The sequence below is a fragment of the Nannobrachium achirus genome (genome assembly GCF_963921795.1).
Source record: "Nannobrachium achirus genome assembly, chromosome: 9".
In the NCBI taxonomy this organism is placed as follows: Eukaryota; Metazoa; Chordata; class Actinopteri; order Myctophiformes; family Myctophidae; genus Nannobrachium; species Nannobrachium achirus.
Genome location: NC_137818.1, coordinates 49,305,013 through 49,319,346, shown reverse-complemented (window position 1 = coordinate 49,319,346; position 14,334 = coordinate 49,305,013). Strand labels below are relative to the sequence as shown.

Here is a 14,334-nt window from a genome sequence, read left to right as displayed (position 1 = left end):
CGAGACCAGGAGCAGAGAATGGAGATGGCCAAGGCAGTGGTCAGATGTGAACCTGTGTCCTTGTGCCTCTTGGACCACGTGGCCTGTCTGAGACATCCACAACCAGGTTTGTCCCATTGAAAGTGTTGCTGGAAGAAGTAATCTTGTGTTTTAACTTGCGATTAATATGATTTTCTTTTTCGGGGGGCTTTCATGCCTTTATTTGATAGGACAATAGACTGACAGGAAATGGGGGGACAAATGGGGAGTGACATGCGGCAAGGGTCGTCCGGATCGGGAATTGAACTGGCAATGCGGTCAGGCATCATGTGGCAATGCCTATGTGGTATGCGCCTGGACCATTAGGCCAGTGGGCGCCCGCAATTAATACGATTTTCACTTATGTGAAAATTAAATCCTCATCATTCCTGACTTGTAAAACCACACAAATAGCAAACCTTTGTAGGACAATGTTGAGAGACACAAGCAGTCATTTTAGTTAAGATATTTATTGACTTCCCAGATGTAGAGTCATATTGCAGAAGACATTTGGTGTGCTGGAAACATCCATCAACCACCACTTTATCATGTACCACTTCAGCACAGGGTTCCCACACATTTTTACAAATTCCAAAACTTTTCCAGAATATTTAAACCAATTCCCAGGACTATATAACAATCATTCAGCTTAATAACAAGTCTGTTACTCCTATGTGCAATGTCCAAAGACAGGCAGTGTAGCAAAAATAAAGCATGCACGCCGAAAACGAACCGTGGCGTGCATGCGGATCGTGCACGATGGACACACACGTGCCCACATCAAAAGGTAAGAAAATCGTTGCAGGGAACCCTCAAAGTCGATTTATGGTGGCAGTAAATGACAAAATGAGTTAACAAAATCTAACCAAAAACAATACTTAGACATTTTTTCCAGGACCTTCCAGGACCCTTGATCAATTCCAAAACTTTTCCAGCACTGGAAAAATATTTTTCTAATTTAAAAATATTTCCAGGAATTTCATGACCGTGGGAACCCGGTCAGCAAACATTACTGATGAATTTCAGTTATAAGTTAGAAGGCATTGTATTTGATTGGTAAATTAAACAAAGCTATTACGCAACAAAAAATTAGATTAACCACTGTAATCAGCTACATTCGCTATTTTCTGTAAAACGAAGTACATAGGCCTTAAGCTGTTACTGGAAGAAAGGTTCTACGGTTTTCCATCTGTTCTCAACCCCAGCCCAGAGGACACAGACAATCTTATATTCTACAGCTAGTTCACTGCCTTCATCTGGTGTCCCTGGTCTAACTTACTCCCAGATTTGGCAGCAAATCAGACGCACTCCGTGTCCCCAGGACCAGAGTAGAGAACCGCTGCTCTGTTGTGTAGTGATGTTGCCACGGCCCTCCATAGCCGACACCCCAACATCACTCATATTGTACAACGCCCCTCATAGTCCAAGCAAACTAGCTCATTTTGGAACCAAAACACAAAGTAATTGTAACAGAATTTTTTTCTTCACAGACCTTTTCTATAAGGTCTCCAGAACAACATACTAAAAGTCCTAAGAAATCCTAGTTGCGGAAATATGTTTAATTGGCACCAATCCAAGAAATCCACCATGGAGGAAAATACCCAGAAAAATACTTTTTTTTTCTGGGTATTTAAGGAGGATCTGAGGGGTCTAACTAGGGGTTTGTCATGATGCCGAATCCATTGCAGGCATTTTTTTGCACAAAAAACCTTCCGTGGGCTAGAAATGGCCTCAGAAAACAATACACGTATGGGTGAGAATTCATGTTAGTCGGAGGCCTTAGGGTTTTTTTTACTCGTGCTAATCAGTCTAAAAGTGCAAAATTTTGCACAGATGTAGCTCAGGGCATGCTCTAATGATTTAGCTAGGGCGCCCGAGTCTGCGACATTTGGGGTCGCGCCACAGCGGCCAAATCAAGTTGGGCTCCCATCGACTTTAGTGATGAAAAGTGATGAGTCAGAGTTTTGTGGGTGCTGTGGTGACCCCGAAGGTCGCCGACTCGGGCACCCTAGCTAAATCATTAGAGCATGCCCTGAGCTACATCTGTGCAAAATTTTGCACTTTTAGACTGATTAGCACGAGAAAAAAAACCCTAAGGCCTCCGACTAACATGAATACTCACCCATACGTGTATTGTTTTCTGAGGCCATTTCTAGCCCACGGAATGTTTTTGGTGCAAAACAAATGCCTGCAATGGATTCAGCATCATGACACACCCTTAGTTAGACCCCCCACATCCTCCTTAAATACCCAGAAAAAAAATATTTTTCTGGGTATTTTCCTCCTGGGTGGATTTCTTGGATTGGTGCCAATTAAACATATTTCCGCAACTAGGATTTCTTAGGACTTTTAGTATGTTGTTCTGGAGACCTTATAGAAAAGGTCTGTGAAGAAAAAAATTATGTTACAATTACTTTGTCGTAAAACGCTAGATTGCCTGGACTATCAGGAAGAATGTCAAACATGCCGCATAGGTTCCGCTTTCTTGGGACAAGAGCTGGGTCTGAAACTCTGAATGAGGGAAAGGAAAAAAAGACATACGTAGGTGTCTTGGTACAGAAGTGATTCTCCAGAGCCTGACCGTACAGGGACAAGGTTGGGGGGGAGGTGTTTATCTGCGGTCGTTGGTACCAGATTTCCTCTTCCCAGCCAGGAGTTGTTTGGGTTTGAGGTTGAAGATGTGTCGGTCGCCTTTCTTCCATGTTCATGCCTTTCTGCTGGGACTTCTTCATCATCTTCTTCACCTTCCTCTCCATCTGAGAAATCAAAACAAGTCGTCAAGCCTCCACTGCCTCTCAACATGGAGTCAGGGATTACTTAACCCCTTAAGAGCCGGAACGCCGCCCTCGTCGCGTTTGATTAGAACCACTTTAACCATTATTTTATGCTTTAACTATTGAAGAATAGCAGATATACAAGCTTACAGCGCGCTGCAAGCTTGTAGATCTGCTATCGCAATCCATCACCACATCCGAGATCTGCAGGGCATCCTGGTGCTGTAGCTTACGAAGTACATTCTGCAAAGCAACGTCACAGCGGGCTCATGTACCAGTCCAAAACCACCGATAGATTACATTGTAAGATTTTGGTTTTGTAATACCAACCAACAACAATAGCTGCTTAGAACGCACTTTTCAAATCCGGTTAAAACTTCCATGAACACAATCAAATGTATATATCAATAAACCAAAACCAGTCAAAACAGCTGGCACATGACAACATTTAACTGAATCTTTCATATTTAAATTGATTTGTTGAATACTGCAGATGGGACCATTTGCCTATTCAATCTGGCAGATAAAAAAAATAATAATAATAACTCCTCCAACTATCAATGGTGAACGGATAAGGATTATGAGAAACTATCTACACAAAGGGAAACTTGACATCAGATGGTGCATGAACAAGTATAATAGTCTTTGTTCCGAGTTCAATAAAAATGTAATAGCAACATTAAAGTTCAAACTTTTTGGTGTATTCGACTCAAGGCACATTTCGCTGACTTGGAAATACATTGCATTCTGCACAGCTTGATTGCAGAGCCCGTGGGAAAAAGTGAGTATAGGTCTCAGATAGTGGTAAAGGGTTATACATCAGGCTTCAGCGTGGTGCATGGTTTATCATCATAGACCATACACACTTACGCGGTTTCTATCATTTTACTGGTGTTCAAATGAGCATTGTAAAGTATGTCATATTTTGATGACATGCATAGTTACATTTCAGAACTGGTGAAAAACAGGCACCATTCACTGTGTAAAACTGAAATGTACAATATTCAATAGCAGCCTGATTTACTCATATCTGTCCACATATTCTGCGGGCAGTGTATGCAGACTTTTAGGCAGTGTGTTTTGGTACAATAAAATTGGCTTGCATAGCAACATTCATCCGTTTTAAATTGTCTTGAGTCTTCAACTCAAGGTCAAATATGAATTCATTACTTTATCACCAATTATAGTTGAATTAATTAGACATTTCTCTTAGGTTCAACGTTCAATGCACTTTCCTTGCTGGTGCAAATAATTACGAATAAAAGAAAATCTCTGGATGTTGGTAACGATGCCAATCACAGCTGTTGGCACGGGAACCCAGAAAGGAACCCAGGATTCTGTGCAAACTTTCATACATGTGGCCCCAGGTATTCTAGTTTTTTTCATGGTTCTAGTACCAACAGCTTGTTTACATGAGCTGAAAATCAAAATTCACAGAAAAAAGGCACAAACTAAAAAGTTGTGCACCTCAATTAATGGCCATTCAAATGTCAAGTCAACTGGATCCAAAATAAATGTAATTTTGCACGTTGCAACACTAGAGAAGGGGAGAGGACAGTAGTGTGTGTATTCTGACCTGTAGAGTAGCACAGTAACGACTGCAGATCGTTGAACTGGATTCTGTCTGAGGTGCTCTGAATGTGGGACTGGAGAGGGAGAGAGAGAGAGAGAGGGGGGGGGGGGGCAGGATGTTAATATCGTTAAGACAGGAAATGGTGTCACAGCACAGATGCTCAAATGCTACCACGACAGCAGCAGAGGGAGGATTTCTGCCAGACAGAGCTGCTGCCATCGTTCAGGTGTAAAATCTGATGCATGGCTTCATCCTTTGGAAAAGTCATCATCAAAGAAATGAAGAGAATAAAATGGAGCACACACACACTCCCTGGATGCCAATTCATGGTTCTAGCGCCACCATGAGGCCGATGTTCGCAAAACACATTTCTGTACACTACTCTTACAGATTTTGTCTCAAATCGGTAGGCAGTATCTCGACAATCATGTGATCGACACGGATCTGTCCGATTTTGCATATTCCATCCTGATTGGCTAAGATTGGCTTCCAAAGTTTGTAGGATTGAGCCGTTTTGAAGAAAATGCTTCAAATCCCAAACGCAAAGTGCAATTATCATGAAATTGGGCACACACGTTCCCACTAGGTTGAGGAAGAAATGCCACTTCAAACTTTTTAAATCAGCCTCATGGTGGCGCTATAACAGGCCGATTTGTGGTTTTACCTATAACTCCACCGATCAGTTTCAAACTTTGTAAGCGCACTCCCTAGAGGCCAAGGAAAACCCTTTCCCTGCATTTTTCATCATCATCATCATTTATTTACTCACGACCATGATCACATGGTATGGAGCACAGATTACCGTATATACATACAGTATACAATACATAACAGTATAATACAATATTCAAACAGACGTAGCAAAAAGTGGGCATGGCAAACATTATTTGAACAAGGGTATAACACTCTTTAGGAAAGCACCCAGTTTACAAATAACTTTGGGCTTGTCGTTTTGTAGTAATAATATCAGTTTCCACAAAGATGGCTGGTTTAAGTAAAACTTCGGCAAGTATTTTTTTCTGCAATTCACTATGCTAGAGTTCTTGCACTCAAACAATACATGGAACTCATCCCCAACTCTGTTGTCATTACACAAATTACAAAACCTCTGGCTTCTTTCCAACCCTTTATATCTGCCAGTAACCTTTGGTATTCTTGTGTTATTTAATCTGAAATTACAAATGGCCCGTCGATAGTTAGGATTTTCACACAGCAGGTATTTTTCCAATTTAAACTCTTGTTTAAACTCCACATAAATGTCACATGATGTCATGCTGTTAAGTTCACTTTTCCACTTTTGCAAAAAACTTTCATCCTTTGTTCGACCGTTAGTTTCAACCAATTAAGGTTGCACTTCTGGGACAGCCAGATATAGGACAAACCACAGTCATCCAGTATCCGCTTGACCTGGGAGACCCATGGTGATACATATACGCCTGTATTAAACAGGTTAAGCAGACAGTTGTACATTATTCTGCTCAGTTTACTCTCTTTGCCTTCAATCAGCCTGGCCCAGTATCCGATAAGTCTCATTTTAGCTGAAATACTAATTGGGTATCTCCCCAGCTCTCCATACACCATGTTACTACAGGTATTTGTTTTTACTTTTAAAATGTATTTGAGGAATTTAAGATGTAACTTTTCTAATCTTTCAATTTTTTCAAACCCCCATACTTCACAAGCGTACAACATAACTGGCGAAACCAGCTTGTCGAAGAGGTCTAATGCAACATTTACTGGTAGATTAAAGGTTCTACATTTACTGAGGAGGGAGTACATGGCACGTGAGGCCTGCTTGTTCAACTCTTCAATAGCAATCTTAAATGAACCATTATAGTTCATGGTGACTCCAAGATATTTAAAACTATGGACAACCTCTAGATTTTCTCCATTACAGTCAAACTTCAAATTTCTGGTGTCTGCTTTTCTGTTTCCAAAAACTGTAACCTTTGTTTTTTCACTATTCATTTTCAATTTCCACTTTTCACAGAAACCACACATCTGATCTATTGCCTTCTGTAGTCCCTCCTTTGTATTAGACATGACAATCGTGTCGTCTGCGTACAGCAGTAACATAAGCTGGAAGTAGCTGTCAATAGTTGCATCATCAAACTTGATGGTCTGGCAGCCATTGCGTATAAGGTAATCCTCTAGATCATTAATAAATAACGAAAACAGTAATGGCGACAGATTTTCTCCCTGTCTGACTCCTGCTAGACTTACAAAGAACTCTGACTTTAAACCATTCACAAAAACACATGATTTAACATTTTCGTACATATTCCTTACAACTTCCATAAATTTACCCTTGATACCTACTTTTGACATTTTATACCAGAGGGCATCCCTCCAAACTGTATCAAATGCCTTGCTGTAATCTATAAAGGTACAGAATAGTCTCTTCTTCTTAAAGCATACTAGATCAATAATATGCTTCAGGACAAAAATATGGTCAGTAGTGGAGTAGTTTTTCCTGAATCCTGCCTGATTTTCACTCAGGATAGAGCTATTCTCACAGAAGTTAGTCAGTCTTGTATTTAGTATATTTGTAAACAGTTTGCCCAAGCAACTCAGAAGCGTAATGCCTCTATAATTATTACAATCATCAATATTTCCTTTCTTCTTGAAAATTGGTACAATCAGACCATGCGTCCAATCCTCAGGGAAGATACCAGAGTCAAGAATCTTATTAAACAAGGATACATATAGTGGCATGAATATGTTTGCTGTGCTTTTTATGTACTCGTTCAGAACTTGGTCAATTCCTGCTGCCTTGCCCGATTTTAATTTAGAAACAACTTCCTTGATTTCCTGCTCTGTAAACCTAACATTTAGAACACCATCATCATGGGGATGTGTTTCAGCGTCAATCTCTGGTATTGGGCTCATTTGCACCTCCCAGTCTGATAGTGCCCTAAAGTGGTTTAGGAGATCTTCCGGTGGGATTGGACAATGTTCCTTCTTTCACATCAGCCTTTTATAGCGCCACCTTTGGGCCGACTTATGTAAAACATTCTTTTGGATATTATTCCTTCAGATTTTCTCCAAAAATAACAAATCAGTACACAGTATCTCTATAGTCATGTGATCAAGTCTGATCCGTCTGATATTTCATATTCCATCCTGATTGGCTAATATTAGCTTCCAAAGTTTGCAGGATTGCTCAGTTTTTGAACACAATGCCTCAAATCATCAACACGGCTTGCGATTACCGTGTAATTTGCCATACATATTCCCACTATGTCAAGGAACAAATGCTACCCTTTTCACATTGGCTTGTTATAGCGCCACCAGCAGGTAGAGACACAAACATCAGTGTCAAGCCAACTGACTAAAGTTCAAGAAGCCCAGGACGTTGATTTTCATGCATTATAATTTAACTTTGTACGTTTTGGAAAATGGTCGGCAGTAGGCCTATTATCAAGTACATCTTGAGTCATTGTCAACGAGCAAGGCATGCCAGACCACCTCCAATATCTTAATATTGTTACTGTAAATACTGTACAACGCGTCAAACGCGTCGATGGGCCTCCAGCGACATCAAAGAGGTTGACACCACGTGGGCATCCGATGAGTTAAAGAATTATGTTTTGTTTGTTTTTGTCTCTATTTTTAGTATTTTGGGTGACCTGCCCCTTTAAAGCATGAGGTTAACAGGAAATGGTTGAGAAAACTGGAAAAAAGTTTGTTTTTGTATGGGAGTTTGTCTGACCCGTCTGTCTGACCTGTCTGTGGTCTCTAGCAGTTTCTGTACGATGATTTCGAAGGAGGAAGACAGGCAGTACGTGGCTGGCTCTTCCTAGTCGTCAGCTGTGTCCGTGGCCTCGTAGGCGGCCTCCGCCAGACTGGAGAACACCTGGAGGAGGAAAACAACGATTCATTCATTTGGATTATGTATAGCTTCCTGCCAAAACTTCTTACATTTCAGCATGCATACTCCCATCAGTGCAGAGCAATGGCTTCTGTTCTCAGCAGAATCATGTGCTCCCTGTACAATTAGGGACCAGCATTTCCCCATTTTAATTTAAAAACTATTGTTTGTTTTGCTGTAAATCTTTAACAATTCTGTAATGCCCGATGCATTAAATAATGTGTTATGGTTGCATAACTAACAGATTCAAATTCCTTGCATCGGCAAACTCACTTCAAGTCAGTCAAGTCTTGTGAATGCTAGGTAATTTTCCAGTTTGTGATTACTCTTTTTTTTAAAGATTTGTTTTTGGGTTTTTTATGCCTTTATTGGATGGGACAGTAGGCTGACAGGAAATGGGGGGAGAGATGGGGAGCGACACGCGGCAAAGGCCGTCCGGATCGGGAATTGAACCGGCGACGCCGTCAGTTATCAATGCCTATGTGGCAATGCCTATGTGGTATGCGCCTGGACCATTAGGCCTGAGGGATTGTTTAGTGAATACTTATTTGGTCTTCAATGCACTTCTATAGTTAGCCGGCATTCAAATTAACATAAGATTCATTATAGTTTCAAATATGCCATAACTGTGGGTCTACAACTTCACACACTCAAGCAACATGTACCTGCAACATGGGATTAAGAAGGAATGACATATTTAGTTTTTCTTCAGTCTTTCTGAGCTATATTGAAGGTTTTTCTTCTTCCACATGTTCCTAAGTTAAAATACCTCAGAATAATCAAGTCCATTTCATAGAACTTTAAAGATATTTTTATACTTTTATACTCTGTAACCTGCACACTTAAGACAAGGTATTAAGACAATACATTTCACACAAGCATTGAAGCGTTGGTGTAAACATCTAAAAACTGTCTTGGTCTCAGATACAATCGTTAAGTTATACATCTCAATTTCAGCATTTGGTGCATGATTTATCATCATAGACCAGACAACTCATCATCATTACAAGCTTTTCATTATAACAAAACTTACAAGGTACTGACCACCTTGTGGTTTCTGTGATGTATGGAATGTTTGTTATCTCAGCAGCAAAAACCTAAAGCAACCGGCAGTTTTTATTCCGATTACTTTTAGTCCCTGTTGAACAGGAAAGGCTTTCGGTAACATCGGTTGTCTCACACTACAACAGCAGCTGTAACTTCACGACTAAGCTGAATATTCAACCTAAACCTATGCCACTGGCAGAGGTCAGAGGTGCTATGCAACAGTGGTGCTTTACATCCATGATGCCACCATTGTGTGTGTGACAATTAATTGTCTCAACTTAAAAACGTGTCATCGTGATAGCCCTGTTCAGTGTACAGTTGTGCGTTGCTTACCCAGAAGACGTTTGAGGCCACTCGGGGTTCGGCCCCGAGTCCTTCTATCAGACACTGCAGCAAGGGGAACAGGTAGACCTTGTTGATGGCCGCCTCGGGCAGCAGCTCACAGATCCTGCCTACCGTCCAGGCAGTGGTGTCCCTCACACTGGGGTCTTTCATTAGCTCCATCAGGGTGGGCATCACCTGGGGATCAAGGAGAGAGACAAAACAGACAAGAGTTGAGTTAGCGGCGTCTGTTTAAAAGCAAGTTGTTGGCCGTTATGGGTCTATTTCCTAAATGTGTTCTCTTAGGTCAATCTCCAAAAAATGTAATATTGTGTAAAAGTAAATTTTCTTCTTTATACAATTAGAAATTTAAAACTTTCATTAAAGGACCACCTCACCTTGGGGACAACCAGATCTTATTTTATTGTTGTTTGGGACACGATCAACATAATCCTGAGTTATTTTATTGTGTTCAATCTGTGTTTTTAGATATTTTAGTATTTCAGCATGCAACAACTGGTCGGTGGTCCTTTAATTCTAGATTCATTGAGCATGCAGTGAAAAAAAACCTTTTTGTTTTAATTTAGATTTGTATGCCATACAGCTCATGAAAATCAAAACATCAAACTTCTGAAAGTTTGTTAATTTATGCACTCAATACTTGGTCTGGAATACTTTTGAACAAATGTCTTCATCAATGGGGCGTGGCATGAAGGTGGTCAGCCTGTGGTACTGCTGAGGTGTTACGGAAGCCCAGGTTTGCTTTGTAGAGGCTTAAGCTCATCTGCTTGGTCGAGTCATGTGTCTCTCATCTTCCTCTTGACAACACAACACAGATTCTCTGTGAGGTTCAGGTCAGGCCAGTTTGCTGGTCAGTTAAGCCTAGTAACGCCATGGTCAGTACACCAGTTACTAGTAGTTTTGCACCACAAATTTAATACAGTGGACCAACACCAGCAATACAATGTAATGCTGGTTTTGCGCCACAAAATGTAATTGTATTACAGAAGAAAATGAACTTTTACACACTATTCTATTTTTCTATTTTTTGGGATAGACCTGTATATGGTACAAAACGCAACTTAAAGGTGTGCACCCTCTGGTGGACAAATATGCAAGACAGAAATATACTGTAGACATCCTTGTTACAACAACAACAGTTCAACACTACTGTAATGTTAATTTAAGCCAGAGGAGTCTACAAATGGAACCAAATGGACCCTTTATGGGTCCGTCCATTAACACTATGATTTTACTGAGTAATAAGCAGCGAAGATACTTGTAGTCCATGTTTTCTGTACTGAAAATTAATGGATTTTCTGGTTTTGTTGCATTCCTTTGCCAATAATGTGATCTCCATAGCGAAAAAAGCTGTCTCTTTGGATTAGGAATGCGACAAAACAAAAATATATCCATGAATCCAAGTCTCCATGGGGTGAGTAATCGATAGAAAATAAGTTATTTTTGGGGTAAACTACTCCTTTAACCACTCACATGAAAGGTAGAAAAAGGAGAGGAGTAGAGTTTGTGTGTTTTAATTTAACTTACGTCCAGCTTGGGGAAGTCGTGAGGATTTGGCTGAGTCTGTCATGGTAGTTCTGCTGTATGAATTTGACTTTGCGCATGTAGAAGCGTTGAATGCGATGGACCAGGTAATGTTTGTGCACCACTGTGGGAGTCTTCCGCTGCGTTTTAGATATAGTCATGTCGATGAAATCCTGTATGGAGGAAGGAGAGCAGCATTAGATGGGTGACAATGATGCTTGTTGCTGCCCCGGTAAACAACTAGCAATGCTGAACAGCAGCTACCACTTCATGTCATGGTCAGATGATTTACATTTAATCTTAAAAGGAGTTTACATCTGTAGTTTCCACTTTTCCAACATTTTGCAAGCATAGGAGTGAGCTCATAACTGCTGTTGGTATATAATATACCAAAATGTTATTGGTATTGCCTGGTTATTGGTTATGCTCTTTTTAATTCTCTTTGCTCTTTTTTGCACTCCTTTCTTTAAATCATTTCACGTTTTGATGTCATTATTCTGCTATTGTTATCTATCTAGCTCCAAACAGCCCAGAACAAACTAATTAGGGTTGTGCTTGGTCTTCCACCTCAGACCCAACTTACCGATCATCACCACGAAAGTGTGGGGTGGCTCAAAGTAGCTGACAGAGTACAGCATCTTGCAATGGGCCTGGTGTACAAGATTCACTACACCTCCAAGATACCCATGTACCTGGCAAACTACTTCTTAAAGGTCAAGGATGTTCACGATCACAACACCAGAGGCAGCTCCACTAATCATCATCAACGTAGATTTAACACTAAACAAGGCGCTAACTCGTTCTCCTGCTATACCATCAACATGTGGAACGCCCTTCCACAAGCCTTAAAAGAGAGCAAATCCCTAGCCTCCTTCAAAATTGGTATGAAAAGTCACCTTCAGACAGCTGCTACCCGTGACTTGTAAAAAGACTAAGCCCCCATGCCCCCCCCCCCCCTTTTTTCTTTTTTTTCTGCCTTTGTATTTGATGTTATGCTTTTGAAACTGATATTATCCTAGATAAAGTACTATGTTCTATCCGTCTGTCTTTCAATGTTATATGAGATACTTAAAGTGTGGTTCCTGTGGAAATAAGCCTCGGCTTTCTAGGATCTCCTTTTAGTTGACCTTGTACCAGTGATTTGTCATGAAACTGTACTTTTTTCTATTGCAAACTTCTAATAAATAATTCAATCAATCAATCTGCTGTTGCATTGTCTGTAGGAACTACTAGGAAGCCACAAAAAAAAGGGAAAAAAGATGTAACAATAAAGTACAACCTTGATAACTAGTCATAAGTGGACAAAAGACAGACAGCTGTGCCACCCACATTTTGGTGTAATAATTTCATTTTTAATCGTTTTAATTTAATGTAGTCTGTAAGTCTATATCAATACTGAAACTCAGTTTGAACACTATTTTGAACTGAGGATCAAAATTAAACGTTTGAGTCCATTTGCAGTTAGCATGCCACAGGATCTTTATTGATGTTTGTTTGTGTACGTGTGTGGCTATTATATACACAAGATAATTCAACATCAATACCCGATCGGGGATTTAAAGCATAGCTACAATCTATTACCAGTTTAACACACAGCCAAAGGCCACTGTTCCCACTCAGTCTGTGAATATTCATTAGACAGCATGGCATGCTGATGCTACACAATACTTTGAAGTTACACTTAGTTTAGCACTGTTGGTGCAGAAAGAGAACTACTGGCTAACGTACTATTCTGTGTAATGTCGTGTCTGGTGTCTGTTTTCCACAGTATTGCACTGCTATCAGCTATCACAACACGTGTCTGTGTCTCAGCTGAGCTCTGACAACTCACAGGCATCTCTAAACCTAGCCATAAATTATAACTCCGGAGAGGATGCTAGACATAACCTCCGCATATTAGCATCCTCTCCGGAGTTATAATTTATGGCTACTCTAAACCACATAAAGACTTAAATTACAAAACCAAAGCAACGGTATCACCTCCGACGGGTTACGAAACGCCAAAGTGAGTGAAAAACGTACCTTTGCGGTGGGAACCACCATAATCTTCTTGTAGTTATAAAGTGCCATACTAGCAGACAACGGCACTGGGGAAAGGAAGGAGTGCTGCTCCGACCGGAACACAGATAGAGGAGCTGGGGGAGCGGGGTGTAAGAGTGTCCCTGCACTGCCTCCTGGTGGAAATGTGTGGAACACATATAGTTGGAAAATATAGAAAATAGCAGATCTACAAGCTCACAATACCTCACATTGTGAAGCATTGTGAGCTAAGCTTGTAGTGTAGATCTGCTATTTTCAAATGGCCGAAATACATACAGGGCTGAAGTGGTTAATGTATATTTTGTAATAATAATCCAAATCTACAAAGTAGCCTAATATAGTAACTGGGGGAAAAAAGTACAATATTTGTCTCTGAGATGTAGTGGAGTTGCAGCCATTGGTTGCAGCACAGAAGTAAAAAGGGAAATACTCAAGCAAATTACAAATACCTCAAAAATTGAGTACAGTAAACTTAAGCACGGTACTTTTATGACCCCATCATAAAATCAAAATATAATACACGTAGGCGTTTCAAAGTGTTTCAGCGCCGTTGCTCGGTGGTTGCTATGTAGACCGTCAAGCGCAGAACACGCACCCAAGCGGACCAATGAGCGTGACGCGCGACAGCGCGTGCCAGCCGCGCGCACGCTGATTGGCTCTGCGCTGCCACGCAGGGCGTACATAAACCCGTGGTCAGATCAGAACGCGCAGTTGAGCGGACAGAGCGGCGGCGGCGCGCCAGCAGCAGGCAGCAGCTGATCAACAACAATATCATCACCGTCGGACATCAACAACATAATGAGATCAACAACATAATGTCACTGTCGGATAGAAACCTCATATCTCCAAGTTTCACATTTTGAGTTTTTTTCTTTCTTTTGCAAAGTATAGCCAAACGCCCTGCTTCATCACACAAGACTGACTGTCGCACAAAAGTAGTGAAAACAGCAGATCTGCACATTTTCTTTCACTAGTTTAAATAATTTTTAAAATGATACATACAAAACGAACGGTTTTGGACTTGGTTTCAACCCCACAACAACGATGTCGCCTCCGATCGTCAACTTGAACTTGTCTGAAAGGGATGGATGATGCAACGGCTTGTCTTTCCAGCAGAGGGCCCTCCAAGCGTAGGAATCAACCGA

General features: G+C 40.9%; 1 protein-coding gene across 1 annotated transcript; it reads right to left on the bottom strand.

Annotated features, from left to right (window-relative positions):
- Positions 1–2,623: 2,623 nt before the first annotated feature.
- Positions 2,624–13,223, bottom strand: LOC308290595 (GTP-binding protein 4-like). The gene is made up of 4 exons (XM_080732499.1): positions 13,172–13,223; positions 11,153–11,322; positions 8,078–8,221; positions 2,624–2,774 (listed from the first exon to the last, which is right to left on the bottom strand). Exons 1-3 carry the CDS (start codon positions 13,217–13,219, stop codon positions 8,104–8,106), a joined length of 336 nt encoding a protein of 111 aa, XP_080588625.1. The 5' UTR covers positions 13,220–13,223; the 3' UTR covers positions 2,624–2,774; positions 8,078–8,103.
- Positions 13,224–14,334: the final 1,111 nt, after the last annotated feature.

Coding starts and splice junctions, on each gene's coding strand:
- LOC308290595 (XM_080732499.1), bottom strand. CDS start 13,219: ATGGCACTTTATAACTACAAGAAGATTATGGTGGTTCCCACCGCAAAG. Junction 11,323..13,171: donor TGGTGGTTCCCACCGCAAAG/GTACGTTTTTCA, acceptor TCCTCCATACAG/GATTTCATCGACATGACTAT. Junction 8,222..11,152: donor ACGACTTCCCCAAGCTGGAC/GTAAGTTAAATT, acceptor TTCCTCCTCCAG/GTGTTCTCCAGTCTGGCGGA.